The following is a 13777-nucleotide window of genomic DNA, read 5'->3' as shown; positions in this document are numbered from 1 at the left end:
ACAAAACCTTGGATTAAACGTGTTTTTTAAAAAAAATTATAAAATGATGAGATTTTTACGTTCATATCAGTTTTGTTTATCGTCGAGTAATGGACGTCCTTTTTTTAAAATAAAAAATAGTATAAATATCATAATTGAATAAGTTGGAGTCGACTATTTCATATCTTTGATTCTCCTAGCAATTCAACTCAACCTAAATCGAAAACATAGAGTTAGATTGGGTTGGGATGTCACCCTCACGACCTACTCCGGTTGGAGAGTGAATCTGGACCACTCAAAAATGTCAAATTTGCCATAAAAATCCTCATAAAGAACAATAATATCGTCATTGACTCGAGGACAAAATTGGAATAGTGAACAAATAATATTATTAAGAAAGATATATATGAAAGTATTTAATATTTTTTTTGGGTGCCTATGTTGTCCCTTTCATAGTAAATTAAGAAAGCTTCTTGAAACCTCTTATGTTTGGCCCACAAATTTAGATATACATTTAAAGGATAAGACAAGATGCATATCCAAACAACACCCAATCAATGCATATCCTTGGATCTCAACCAATCACCACCTTTCATTTTTTTTAATTTAATTCTTAAACTAACATTCTCGTTCAAATATAAACGGCTTACCAGATAACCGACGTGTCCTTAAATCTAAAAATTAACGTAGTAACATAGCACCACATAGCTCACATCGAAAAAAAGTGGGTGCAGAGCAATCATGTCTTAGCCTTTAAGTTTCAAATAATAATTAATACGTCGGGTGACTAAAATAAATGAATCTGAAAGTTCAAGAACGTATTCGAGATAAGTAGTCTCGACAAGGGTAGAACGGTAATTTCACATTCCAAATTAAACTCGAAGCATTAAAAGATGCTTGCCTTTTGGAGGGAGAGAAGAGACATGAGTCACGCAACATAATCCGGCACGTGACTTTCTCACCTTTAGAGGAAGATAAAAATAATTCTCTGCATTCACTCACACGTTAATTGTTCTACAGTCCTTTTCGTACTCCCAGAATCGACGGATCCTAAGCTATATGATGAAAATCAACGATCGTAAAACCCGCAACCTGCACGTGCCGGTTTCACAGGACGGACTATTCGGACCCACCCAGTAAAATTAGAAGGTTTTCTGACATTTTTAGTAGAGAGAGAAAAATAAAACCTCCGAGACGCCGCTGTAATTTGGGAAAGCGACAAAACTATTAATAATATTTAGTTTAAACCGAATAAATAATTGAAAAAATAATAATTACCTTTAATAATTAAAGTAAATATTTTTTTTCTAATATAATTCAATTTTCTATAAAAAAAAAAACCCAAAATATATATTTTTATAAAAATCAAATATTTAATAAATAAATATGTATATAATAATGTCCAAATTTTAATATGTATTATAACGAGCATTAGTGCATTTTGTATGTAGTCAATGTCAGTGTGGTTCTCTGCTGTGTACTACATTTAAAAATATTTATGAATTTTCATAAATAACATAAAAAAAAAAATTGGGGTATTAATGAAGTTTTATTTAAAATTACGGGGTATTTTTGAAATACTATTAAAAGGGGTAATTTTGAAATAAAACACTAACTAATATTTTTATTAATATATATGTATTTATACTCTAATTCATGTCTATATCAACAGGTTAGGTAAATAATTATAAAGTCAATGATATAAAATAAACAAAATTCTAAAAAGGGATTTAAAAATTAAAATAAAATAAAAATTAAAAGTTGATTTACTAAAATAAGTTATAAAAAAATTAAATATATAAATAATATAATTTAAATTACATTAATAAACGTTTAAATGAAGATTTGAATCTCATTCCATTATGTTGATTGTGAAGCCTTCCAACTCATAGCCGCAATACAAGACTGCAATTTCCATAATTTAATTTTAAACCTAAAAACAATATAATTAAATAACTATTAAAAAAGTATTGGTTTGATGGGAAGTAATAATAAATAAATAATATATAAAAAAAAAAAATCTGCTGGACTTAACCAATGAGAGCCAGCCGCGTGGCAAGTCACTACCCAAAGAACGAGAAACACGATAAGGTGGGGAAAACTGTTGAAAGAGAACAAGATTCCACGCGCACTGAGGGCGCGTTGAGTCAAGTCGCGTGATCTACACGAGCGCCTATAAGTGACAATTAGCGTCACTGCTTATATCATTTTGATTCTCATACTAATTTTTAAAACCATTAACTTTCTATAAAAATTTATAAAGTAATAAAAACTAATTTTAAAATTTTAATTTTTGGTCGGAAATATATGAATAAAAAATATATTCTAATTTTTGTTTGGCCCGAAATCTATCATTTATCATATTAATATTATTTATAATTTAACATAATTTTTAACTTACCCTAACGACAAATAAAATAATGCATAACACTTAGTTTAATATAAGATTATAATGTCTCGACCATTAAATTAACATAAATGTAGAGTCGAATACGAAACAAATATATATATATAATTATTTAATAAAATTTGACTTTTAAATTTTTACAATTGAAAATTCGAGTGGTCCATAAATAAAACACAAATCGAATAAATTGGCCATGATATAAGCATAGGATTCCCTTTGTATTTGGTATCCACCATGCATTTGATTCCTCTTCATGTTCTTTCTTAACCTAAATTATTTATTTATTTTATTATTTTTCATCGTCGTAAAATATAACTATTAATAAGGACCCGCTTGACTTATGTATTTATTTTATTAAAAAATTCTATTAAAAATTAAGATATTTCAATGAGCTTATTATATAAGTTCATTTGATGACAAATATTTAAAATGAATTAAAATTAAACATTTTAATAATATCAAATTGAAAGGTTTTTTTTTTTTTTTTTTTGTTCNAAAGTCAAAATCAATTTAGATTTGAACTCTTTTAAAAAATTAATAAATAAATAATTTACATTAGCAAGTACGGTATTATTTATTTCTTAAATTCCGTACTTATCTCTCCTGGTTTGAATTAGTACGGAATTATTTATTTAATGGAGTTGAAAAAAAAAATAGGGTTTTTATTTTTTTTTTAAATTATTTTTAAAAAATTATATTAGTCCAATTAAATAAAAATAGAATAAAATTACTATTTTTTTTTTGAAGTTATCCAAATTTATTATAATAGAAATAATTTTATTTTAAAGACATGGTAGCTATTTTTAAAAAAAGTACAAGCAATAGCTTTCAAGTATGCACGTTAAATAAAAGTGGATAAGAAAGTTTAATGAATTCTTTCCCGAGATGTTTAGGACATGTTAGTCATTTAATTCCGAGACGATAACCTAGAATTTTAAGCTAGTGGAATGAAAACTCTTGAATTTACGAGAAAAGGGTTTTTATTATATAATAAATAAAAGTCAATGAATTTGAAAAATGATTTGATTAATTAATAAAAATTAAATAAAAAAAGATCTATTATTATTTAAAAGAGGAAGAAACCTGAGGTACACAAAATAAGTTTGGTAGTACAAGTTTGTATCGAGTACAAGTACAATCGGAGAAAGTCTATATAATTTTAAAATATATTGTTAGACGGGTGATTTGAGCAACCCGAGTATGGTTCACAACTCAATCATTTATTTTCAAGTTGGGTTCACAATTCCATGAACGGTCTCTAATATTGTTTATAAACGTCAAATATTTATAATATTCATAATAATCTTAAAAATAGGGTAGAGTTGGATTATAACTTTATTGTCGGGTTAACCCTAAACAAAAAAAATATATATTTCAAGTCGAACTGACATGATATTTTTCAATTTTCAAAAAATTCATCTCGACCCAAATTGAAAAAAGATTAACCCAACCGAAGCTTTATGGTTTGAATTGGATAGTCCAGGTGGGTCGAGTTCACGAGTCATATGAGCACCTATTGTTAATGAATGTTAAAATTAGGTTTTATTGTAGGTTAAACATATGCTTTTTTTTTTCCTAATTTTTTGTATTATTCTCGTGCCTAAACTAACCTAATAATCACATGAATAATGATTATCTATACGTGATAGGTCTCAATCACTAGAAGTCGCTGTATCTCCAATAATTCACATAAATGTGTCAATACCCACTTTAAAAGCACGAAGAGTTCAAATCAAAAGTCCACTCCCGATGTTTGTACGTGTTAAAAGGACCAATAAGAAGTAAAAAATGGTCGAAAAAAAGAAAGAACTTGAGTTGAAACAAAAAAAAAAAAAAAAAAAAAAACCCTCCAACCATCCAATTATTTTGATTGTGTTTTTTGTGTGGACCAATTGTAAGACAACCAATTATGTAACATTTGTAGGAAATTATATAAAGTTTGTCGATTCCTTTGTCTGTCTCTATGGTTCAGCAACTAAAATATCCCACCTTTCTTTTTAAAATATAAATTATCTTCGTTAATTCCTTTGAATCTTCGTTGAATTGCCAGTTTTCGACTTGATTTTATTTAGTTAGCTACTCGACTCATACAATCAACTAATTGTCGTGTAATCAATCCATTAATGACTTTCTAATGGTAGAGATGGTTCACTTAGTTAGTTCAAATCATCTTGTTACAATCGCACTCTTGATGACAGCGGACTTGCAATTGTGCGACACTCACTTTCCAACGACAAGTGAGCTAAGATAATTCGTTCTTACGTTGCCTACGGTCAAGCGACGTTTGCTCGATCCTCTAGTCTCAGTTTAAGAAGAAGGTTTTAGAAAACGAGAGTAGAAAGAGAAATTTTGAAAGAGACGTTATATATACAAGCAAGAGAGTAATAGCAACCGCTTAGACAAATTAGTGAATTTAGACTTAATTTAGAAGAAATTATAAAATAAAATAAAATAAAAATTTATTGGTAAATTAATTGAAAAAGGAGGATATTAAGAAAATAATAATTTTATTTTTATTTTAATTAAAGCATTGAAGGATCTTAGCAATTAAAATATTACATCGGAAATCAATGTCGAATTACAACCAACAAATCAGAACTTGCCACGTGGAGACTTGTAATTGGATAATGTTTATTATCAATGAGCGAATTTGGTAACGCGATTCAATGCGTGAATCACGCGCGCGTGTCACATAGATGCAATTATCGTCACTGCTTAAATCACTGGACCTTTAATTACTAATAATTAAGTCCTAATAATAAATTAAACAAATCCCAATATTTTTAGAAAGTAAATATATCATGCATACTACTTGCCATGTTATTTTATTTTTCAAAGCTGTATTTATAATTTTCTATTTTAATTTTAAATCTCTATATAAAATATAATATTTTTATTTATTAAAAAAATTTGGGAATTAAATTTTAGGCAATGGTTGAATTAAAAATAATTTTAAAATTAGGATTATTTATTTATTTATATAAAATTAGTTTTCTAGGATAGATATTTTTATTGCCCAGTTGAGATATTTGACAAATAAGTGGTTGAAATTTATTAAAAATTAAAATAAAATTACTAATAGAAAATAACAATACATTTATTTATTCATTGACATCTGGATGAATACGACTTTACTGAAAAAACAAAATAAAATAATTTATAAAAATCCACAGCATTCTTCCCATAATGCCCTTTATTTTATTTTATTTTTTCCAATATAAGACTTAGTTTTAAGGTATATTTTTCTCCAAATAAATGGTTTAAAAGTCAATTTACACCATCCTCGTTGATTTTGTATTGATTAATATAATTTTAATTATTTGCATTTCAACTAAAAAAGGAAGTTTCTAAAAGTAAGGAATGATTGGTTTTTTTTTTTTTTTTTTTTTTTTTTTTTTTTTTTTTTTTTTTTTNATTTAAATAATAAAAATTAATATTAATAAATTGGCATATGATTATCTTAAAGTCAAAAGACATGTTTTAAGGTACGGCATGATTTGAAATTAAGTACCGTACTTAATTTTACCTATTTATCCTTTGACTAATTTATTTAATACAATTAAATATTTAAATTTATGTTATTTTGTCTATTTTATTGTGAGGAGATATTTTTAATAGAATTAGTTTGATCTTGTGAAATTCACATTTAATAGAATTAAAAGAGAATTCTCTATCCCAATTAAGAAGGGTTATGCAGAATTACGATGTTGATGAACACATTTACTTTAAACATTAAAAAAAAAAAAATTGAACTTTTTCGTGTCATAGGCGTTTAGGCTCGACTTCTCCCCCCTCTCTAATACGTATAATAAGACTGAGCTTGCTGTATCTGATTTAGGCATATCGTCCATCTACCTCCCACTTTCTATTGGGCCTGTTGTTGTCTCTTTTTTACCTTCCCTTCTTATTCTCGGTTTGAAAAGGGGTCACTCTTTTTTTGTTGAAGTACCCCTTACATCAATTTTTCTTAAGGATGAAATAAATGATTATTTTGTTAAAGTTGTTGAAGGATACGAGATATTACATCGCGACTTAAAATAAAAGAATGTTCAAAATTCTGCAATGATGAATGAATAGAAAAACTATTTAAGGAGTCATTATCACTCTAATTTATATTCGATTAAGAAAAATGGCGAGTACAGTAATAGTGAAACAATGTGGAATTAAAAATAAATTATTATTTTTATTTACTTAATATATAAAAACAAATATCATAAAATATATTTAATAAAATGAAAAAAAGAAGGAATCAATTCGAGGCAGGTGGGGTAAATCAAGACAATTTTCAATAATTGGACATAACTCCAAAAAAAGAAAAAAGAAAAAAAAAAAACACAGACAAGTTGATTAAGATTTTTTTTTTAATTAAAAAAAAAAGAACAAAAATTAAGAAAAAAAGGGTTTTGTGGCGAAAAAAGTACGAGGTTTTCAACTCTCCCTTAATCCGATGACGTGGCCTCTTCCTCTCCTTTCATGTCTATAATTATCAATTTTATCCTCTCTCCTCCACTATATTACCAAATTGCCATCCCGTTTCGTTTTCACCTTCCGTTGGTCTCGTCCATGCCGTACACGTGTACGGCTATCTGAATGATGAACCATTGGACCATCCTGCCTCGTCGTATTATATTCCCATAAGGACCCACCAATCATTCTAGCGTGCACGAAAACACGTGTCATTAATTTTAAATAATAAGAAAAGGTGATAATAAGAACAATAATATTTGAGATTTTTTTAGCACCAAACGAGATAAATTATTGATAAATAAAGAACAAAAAAATAAAATAAAATGTGGATTTAAAATCTAGAATTTAGAATAAATAATAATAAAATTGAGAGTTTAATTATTTTATTGTGGCTGTGTTTATATTATGAGCTGTTTTTGTATATAAATGACGAATAAATGGGTATTTTTAGTCCAATGAGAATCAAGTGAGCCTAAACATGAGCCCGTAATCCCGAGCACGATAATCATGGTTTTATCGAACTATATTAAAACGTGACTCGTACACTTCACAGTATAGTTTTTGTAATTGGTTAGTCTTGCAAACATCATGAGATTAAATTTTTACGATAACGAAATGGTGAAAAAACGAGCACAATTATAAGTAGAGTTGAAATTATTGCAAACCAGTAATAGCTTGTTTACACTGAGGCTAAAGGGGCAAACAGAAGAACATGGAGTCAAAATTTGAATATGTTATATGGCAACCATTGGAGTCATTCCCCTTCTAAATAAGAGAACATAAACTCAAATCCATTATGTTCTTCAATTCTTTACCAAATTACAAACACATACTCCGCAGTAATGAACAAATGTCTCAAGAGGGCTCGATACCTGGCTCCCGGATCTGAATTGACGTTCTAGATAAACTTGCCTCGAGCTCGTTCAGCTCGTCAAGGTCTAGTTCGTCGTCGTCGTCATCATCCAAGAGAACATCCTCAGAATCATCCACAGCACTTGTTGAGGTAGTGGGTCTACCCGTTGAATTATCCTTGGCCTGAAATTGCACGTGGTAAAAAAAAAAGGATATAAGAATATTTGAAGCTTAATGCCCCAAAAGTAGAATGCTTAGACTACATAACTATTCATAAATGATACAACTTTTAATCTTAAGCCCATAATTGAATGCTGCTTTTGCCCAACCGCTAATTGGGAATGCTCCTACCAGATCTATCCCCCACTGAATGGAAGGCCAAGGGGGGACCTGTTTGGTGCTAACAATAGTCTTGAGTGCAGGCTTCGTTTTCCAACGACTTGCCCTCTCAAATGATTTTCACAGTGATTGAGATGCAAAAGACATGAAGAGTCTTGAGAAGGAACGCCTACAAAGCTTTGATTGGTATATCGAAGCTTCAAGAGTTGCTTTATGGACAGGGTTCCTTTCTCTAACTGCTATCTATCTAGGACCAATTTTGTAATCAATGAAGATCCAAGGTGGGGCAAGGGTATCCGCATAATTGTCTTCTCATCGAAGAAATCCTACTGTCTCATAAGTTTTAGGTATAAGATCTTGGGAACAATGGCAGAGAAGCTACAAAGATCAATGAAGGCATTCTTTTGAAAGAAGCTATATCAATCATGCACACCTTCGAACTCGAAAGCTTTAGAAATTCACCATCTCTCACATCTTCACGATTCTGTCGAAGGTTGATAAGATTGATGGACGATTAAGAGATTTCATTAGAATGGGAGGATAGAGTAGATTGTCATACTTCCAATTAACAAGTACAATCATTGATAGCACACTTGGATTGGAAGATGGAGGTTGGAGGTTGAGAATTGAGATCTCCTATTCAAGGCCTAGTGCTTGTTATGGCCAAGAGAAATCATGGTGGCTACTTCCTAGGATTTAAAATCCTATAAATTTTCTAGGCAATGCAGTTTTTCCGTAAGATTAGTCGAAGTGCACATAATTGACCCAATACACTTGCAGATATTAGAAAAATATTTCAGGAGGAACCTCATCTATAGAAAGGTGGAGGTGATCCAGCCTCACCGACAGATTGATTTTTGTGTGTTAGAATAGCCGAATTCAGAAATTGGATAAACCAAGGACTTTCACTAGTAAGATTTTGTTTGACTGCCTTGCCAAGCAGTTGGAGGTTATTACAAGATCATTCTCCAATGAACTATGGAACTTCAAAGCTCCTAAGAAGGTGAAAGTCTTTGTTTTATCAGCAATTTGTAGAAAGTTAAATACTTGGTGGACCATTGCTAGGAGAACAACCACTGTTCAAAGCATTTCCCAAGCTGGTGAGCTCTTTGCAACAAATATAATGAAAACCAAACACACCACTTATGCTACTCCCCTTCTTCTGAAAGAATATGGAGATTCTTCAATTTTTGTAACTTCAAATGGTGGGATCCGGCGAATTCTACTGATATAGTTTGTTCAATTAACCAAGTTGAAGCCTTTATATGAATGGGCTTACACAGCTATATGATGGTGTCTATCTTTGGGGGAGAAAAAAGAATTATTCAATCCGTATGGGTTAGAGTTAGGATTTTAACTAGTTTTAAGCCTCAAAGTAGTGAAACCTCAAAAAGGTTTTCTTGTAATTTCACTATTTAATATTAAACAACTAGAGAGCAGTTCAGTCATCCCTCTTGGTCTCTTAGTGGACTAGAATTACTTGTACTCCTTTTCTTATTTCTTTTTGGATCAATAACATTCTTGTTGAACCAGAGAGTGAGGAGGAGAAGACACTACAGAAAGACAAGAAAAATAGAGGGCATAAAGGGATAGAAAACTCATTAACCAGACAGCATGGAAGGAAATTTGACTGGCAAGGTAATGATGTAAACTAAGGACACGGCCATGAACAAACTGTTCAGCATAACTCATGAACCAGAATCGCAAATGACTGAAGCAACAAGCAATCTGTACGAATTTCACACATAGAATTACCTTTTGTTCATCGTCAGCTTCAGGTTCTTCTCGCTGATATTTTTCATACGCCTCGGCGTCATCCACAAACAAGCTTGCATTTGCAAGAAACAACTCCCGACCACTGAAGAACAAAATGGAACTTATATGACTATTAATTACCTTTACAAGTAAAATTAACTATATGAGTAATGTAGAAACCTCATGCGGTCATTCTTAGCTCTCTCTGCTTGTTGTGCGGCCAAACCAGCATCTCTTTCATCCATCTTTTTCTTCTTCCATTGAAAGAAAAGCTCCGGAGTAATGGGAGTAGTGGTTTTAACTTTTGCACGCTGGAATAAGCAAATAAACATAGTAAAAAGAAAAGGTAAAAAGATAGGAATTGAGGCCCCAAAGGCGGTAAATTTTTTCAAGCATTTTAATTTTTTTCAAGCATTTTAATTTTTTTTTAAGCACTTTCTTTATTTGGTTTAAACGCAAAAAGGAAAATCAAAACCATAAGGACCATAAACAATGAATTTGAATCATCCTCACCTCATTCTCAATCTCTTCCTCTATGGCAATCTTTTGACTCTCCTCTTCGAGCAGTTCCTTCATTTGTGACTTCAAAATATATCCTGGAGGAAGAGCATGTCTATAGTGGCAATCTTTTCCACCATTAGGACACACCCAGAACCAGCCATACTGCTTCTTTTCTACTGCCTCCAGAAAATACTTGCAGACCTGTAAATTATTCATTTCAAACAGATAGTTAAAATAGGATAATAAACATTATATCAACTTTGGACCAACTATAGCAAGAAATATTCAGTTTTCCAGAAAATCGCATGCCAATCCAAGATAACCGACATAAATCAGTTACTGGAGACTGGAACATGCTCTATGTGTTGAAAACAGAAGTTCATAAATAATAATTCTAAAATTAAGCATTACCAATTATGAGACCAGCAAGCTTCATTTCTACAGTAAGAAGCACATCAAGAACAGTTCTTCCTGGACCAATCCTTAGACCATCAAATTATAAGTTGATAAAAAATCCCAGTGCATGCATACATTAAACAGGCGCACACCCAATTATTAAATCCCCTTAACTTTTAATTCATGGGAGATTAGATTCCCGAAAATATAGCCACAAGGAAATGTATTAGGTTCCATTTAATACATAAACATGGCTCAAGGCAATGCCTTGAAGAAGCGAGGTGTAAGCCCAAAAACAAAATGAGAAGGCCATGAATATAGCCAAATACTCAAGTGAACTTCAAAGTTTTTTAAGAATACAACAAATTCATATTTCTTCTAGTCAATTCACAAGGTGTAAGAACTTCAATGCATTCTCATGACGGCATAAGCCTTTTCAACAAACGGTGTGATACTTTTACCATCCAGAAGGATGTAAGAATGTTATGATCTAAAGAAAGAATGATAGATATAGGGATTGCATATTAGAGTTAAGGTGTCAGAACTAACAAACTTAGATACTTCAATTTAACGTAAGAAAGCTACGAAGGGGACATGAGAAACATACAATCTCAGTTGGTTTATTGAGTTTATACTCATTCTTCTTTGATTCGACGACCTTCTCCAATGTTTCTTGATCCCAATCCTCCATCGTTTCTAAGGAAAACCATTGGCCATGAAGAATTTTAATCAGATAGTAATCATAAGAAGCTATGAAATGAAAACTTGGTGATTTTCAGAAAACAAAAATGTTAGTCACTCACCTTCATCACGCTTATCGCTATAAATATCAATCTTTTCACCCTTCCTCTGGACATTCAAATCATGAGAAAACTTGCATTTAAAACCTTTCGTACATTGCCCCACTTTAAAATACTCACAAACTATGGACTTGGGATCAACACCTAACCAAATTACCAATTATCACATCAGTTCAATGCGAAGGCTTCGAAACAAACAACAAAACCCAACTAAAACCAAAGACGAAATGTAATAAAATGCACATACCAACGGGTACTTTTGGCTGACTAACGGCAATCTTAAACAAGTCATTCAACTCCTTCTCTTTAGCTTTTTCTTCCTCCTTCTTTTTCTGCACAATACCATAAAAAAATAATAATAATCAGCTTCTTCTCGTTCCCACAAAAAATCAAATTCATCATTAATTCATAACTTCCCCATGATTGACCGAAAGACTAAAGTTCGTTAAAAATGAAGCAGAAACCCGGACCTTGGCAGCTACTTTCGGGTCGACTTTTGGCTGGACAGCTTGCTTGAGATTCTGAACATATTTCTGAACGTTTTTGCTCTTATTCTTGTTCTTCAGACCAAACGTCTTGTCCTCAACGACCTTCTGCTTCTTCGCTAAGTCGGCCTTCGCTTGCTTCGGCGGCATGCTTATTTCGCATTCAAAGTCGATCGGAAGCCAAAAACACAACGAAAATCGAAGATAAATAGATATCGAGAAGCAGAAATTTTGTTTAATTACAGACGATGTTCGGATAATTAGGGTTTGTACGAACAGATTTATCAGAGCCTTTCCTCTACAACCTGGAGAAGAGAGGATGGATGCGGAAGACAGATTTCGCTTTGTTATGATTAAATGACGATCTTGTCCTCAACTCACCGGTGGTTCTTAGCTTTAAATTGGACCGACCGAACAAGGGCCCAACAACTGTGGGCCCTTAGAACTGGACTTTGGGCTTAGTTTCATATTTGGGCCGTTCTTGGTACGAGGCCCAATATAATTTTACAAATTAAAGTGAATTAGAAAATAAATTTTATATAAATTAAATACTTATCAATTCCATAATTATATTTACCCAGTGGAAAAATAATTTAAAACTAAAATAGTAATTTAACGAATATTTAACCCAAAATATAATTTGTTTGGGGGAATAAATTAATGTTATTAATTAAAATAATAATAAAAATAAAATAAATAATAAATAAAGAGCGCAGGGATCGAATTTCCGTATCTCTCCCCGCCATCGTCTTCAAACGGAACCAGTGATAAGATAAGCCCCAAACTGCACACTGTCCTCTCTTCTTCCACAAAACGGTGAAATTCCGCCATGGAAGCCTCTCTTCTAAGCTTTCCCTCATTCAAAACCCCTTCTTCTTCTCAAATTTTAACCCTAAATCGTCCCACAAACCCATTATCCTTCTCTCCCCTCCGCCATTCCACCAATCAAGGCCGCCATTATCGCTGTCTCAAGGTCTCCGGCGCTATTTCTCGCACCAAGAAAGAAGAAACCGTTGAAACAGTCAAGGAGCAGCTCGATAAATGCTATCTATTAGCCGGAATCAAGTACAAAGGCTTCACCGTCAAGCAATTTCAAGAACTTCGTCGATCTCTCCCTGAAACCTCGAAACTTATTGTCGCCAAAAACACGCTTGTTCTTAAAGCTATTGAAGGGACTTCTTGGGAAGCCCTAAAGCCGTGCATGAAGGGCATGAATGTTTGGCTATTTGTCCACTCCGAGGAAATTCCTGCCGCAATTAAGCCCTACAGGGATTTCCAGAAGGAGAAAAAGCTCGAGGATAATGATTTCACCGGAGCGGTTTTCGAGGGGAAATATTACGGGCCGGATGATTTCAAGACGTTAGAGACAATGCCGTCGAGAGCGGAGGTTTATGCCAAAATGTTGGGTCTGTTGAAGGGTCCGGCATCGAGCTTGGTCGGAACATTACAGGCCCCGGCAAGGGACGTGCTGATGGTTTTAAAGGCCTACGTGCAGAAATTGGAGGAGCAAGGCGGCGGCGGTGGGCAGTAATTTACCTAGAAGAAGAGTTTCCACTGTTATCTGTAAGTTATAACGAAACCCCCTTCTGAATTAACCTTGCAGCAGAATGTATGGTTGATTTTATGCTTTCTTTTTTGTTGATGTTATCAATTCAAGTAATTATGAGGTGAAATAGACACTCTGAGAATTTAGAATTGGTGTAAAGTTGAAATTCTTTCTAAGCTATTGATTTTCACATGCATATTGGCCAATTTATAAGGTTTACATCGCTCATGTTTGCTTACATGTTTTCAAC

The 13777-nt window shown here is 32.3% G+C and overlaps 2 protein-coding genes across 2 annotated transcripts; one reads left to right on the top strand and one right to left on the bottom strand.

Annotated features, from left to right (window-relative positions):
• Positions 1-7496: 7496 nt before the first annotated feature.
• LOC111776539 (zinc finger CCCH domain-containing protein 11-like) lies at positions 7497-12343 on the bottom strand. Its single transcript, XM_023655993.1, has 8 exons — positions 11967-12343; positions 11744-11828; positions 11500-11640; positions 11304-11392; positions 10313-10501; positions 9980-10110; positions 9800-9902; positions 7497-7888 (listed from the first exon to the last, which is right to left on the bottom strand). The coding sequence occupies exons 1-8, from the start codon at positions 12129-12131 to the stop codon at positions 7709-7711; spliced, it is 1083 nt and encodes a 360-aa protein (XP_023511761.1). The 5' UTR covers positions 12132-12343; the 3' UTR covers positions 7497-7708.
• A 357-nt stretch (positions 12344-12700) lies between these two features.
• On the top strand, positions 12701-13746 carry LOC111787680 (50S ribosomal protein L10, chloroplastic). The gene has a single exon (XM_023667735.1). It carries the CDS (start codon positions 12811-12813, stop codon positions 13510-13512), a length of 702 nt encoding a protein of 233 aa, XP_023523503.1. The 5' UTR covers positions 12701-12810; the 3' UTR covers positions 13513-13746.
• Positions 13747-13777: the final 31 nt, after the last annotated feature.

Source organism: Cucurbita pepo, chromosome LG01, assembly GCF_002806865.2.
Source record: "Cucurbita pepo subsp. pepo cultivar mu-cu-16 chromosome LG01, ASM280686v2, whole genome shotgun sequence".
Taxonomy (NCBI): Eukaryota; Viridiplantae; Streptophyta; class Magnoliopsida; order Cucurbitales; family Cucurbitaceae; genus Cucurbita; species Cucurbita pepo.
Note: the sequence above shows the minus strand (reverse complement) of the source record. Positions and strands in the feature narration are given on the sequence as shown.

What these genes read in the sequence shown, in the direction of transcription:
- LOC111776539 (XM_023655993.1), bottom strand. Translation starts at nt 12,131, where the DNA reads ATGCCGCCGAAGCAAGCGAAGGCCGACTTAGCGAAGAAGCAGAAGGTC. An exon ending in TAGCGATAAGCGTGATGAAG is followed by an intron (nt 11,393 to 11,499) that starts GTGAGTGACTAA and finishes GGTTTTCCTTAG; the next exon opens with AAACGATGGAGGATTGGGAT. An exon ending in GCTAAGAATGACCGCATGAG is followed by an intron (nt 9,903 to 9,979) that starts GTTTCTACATTA and finishes TTTGTTCTTCAG; the next exon opens with TGGTCGGGAGTTGTTTCTTG.
- LOC111787680 (XM_023667735.1), top strand. Translation starts at nt 12,811, where the DNA reads ATGGAAGCCTCTCTTCTAAGCTTTCCCTCATTCAAAACCCCTTCTTCT.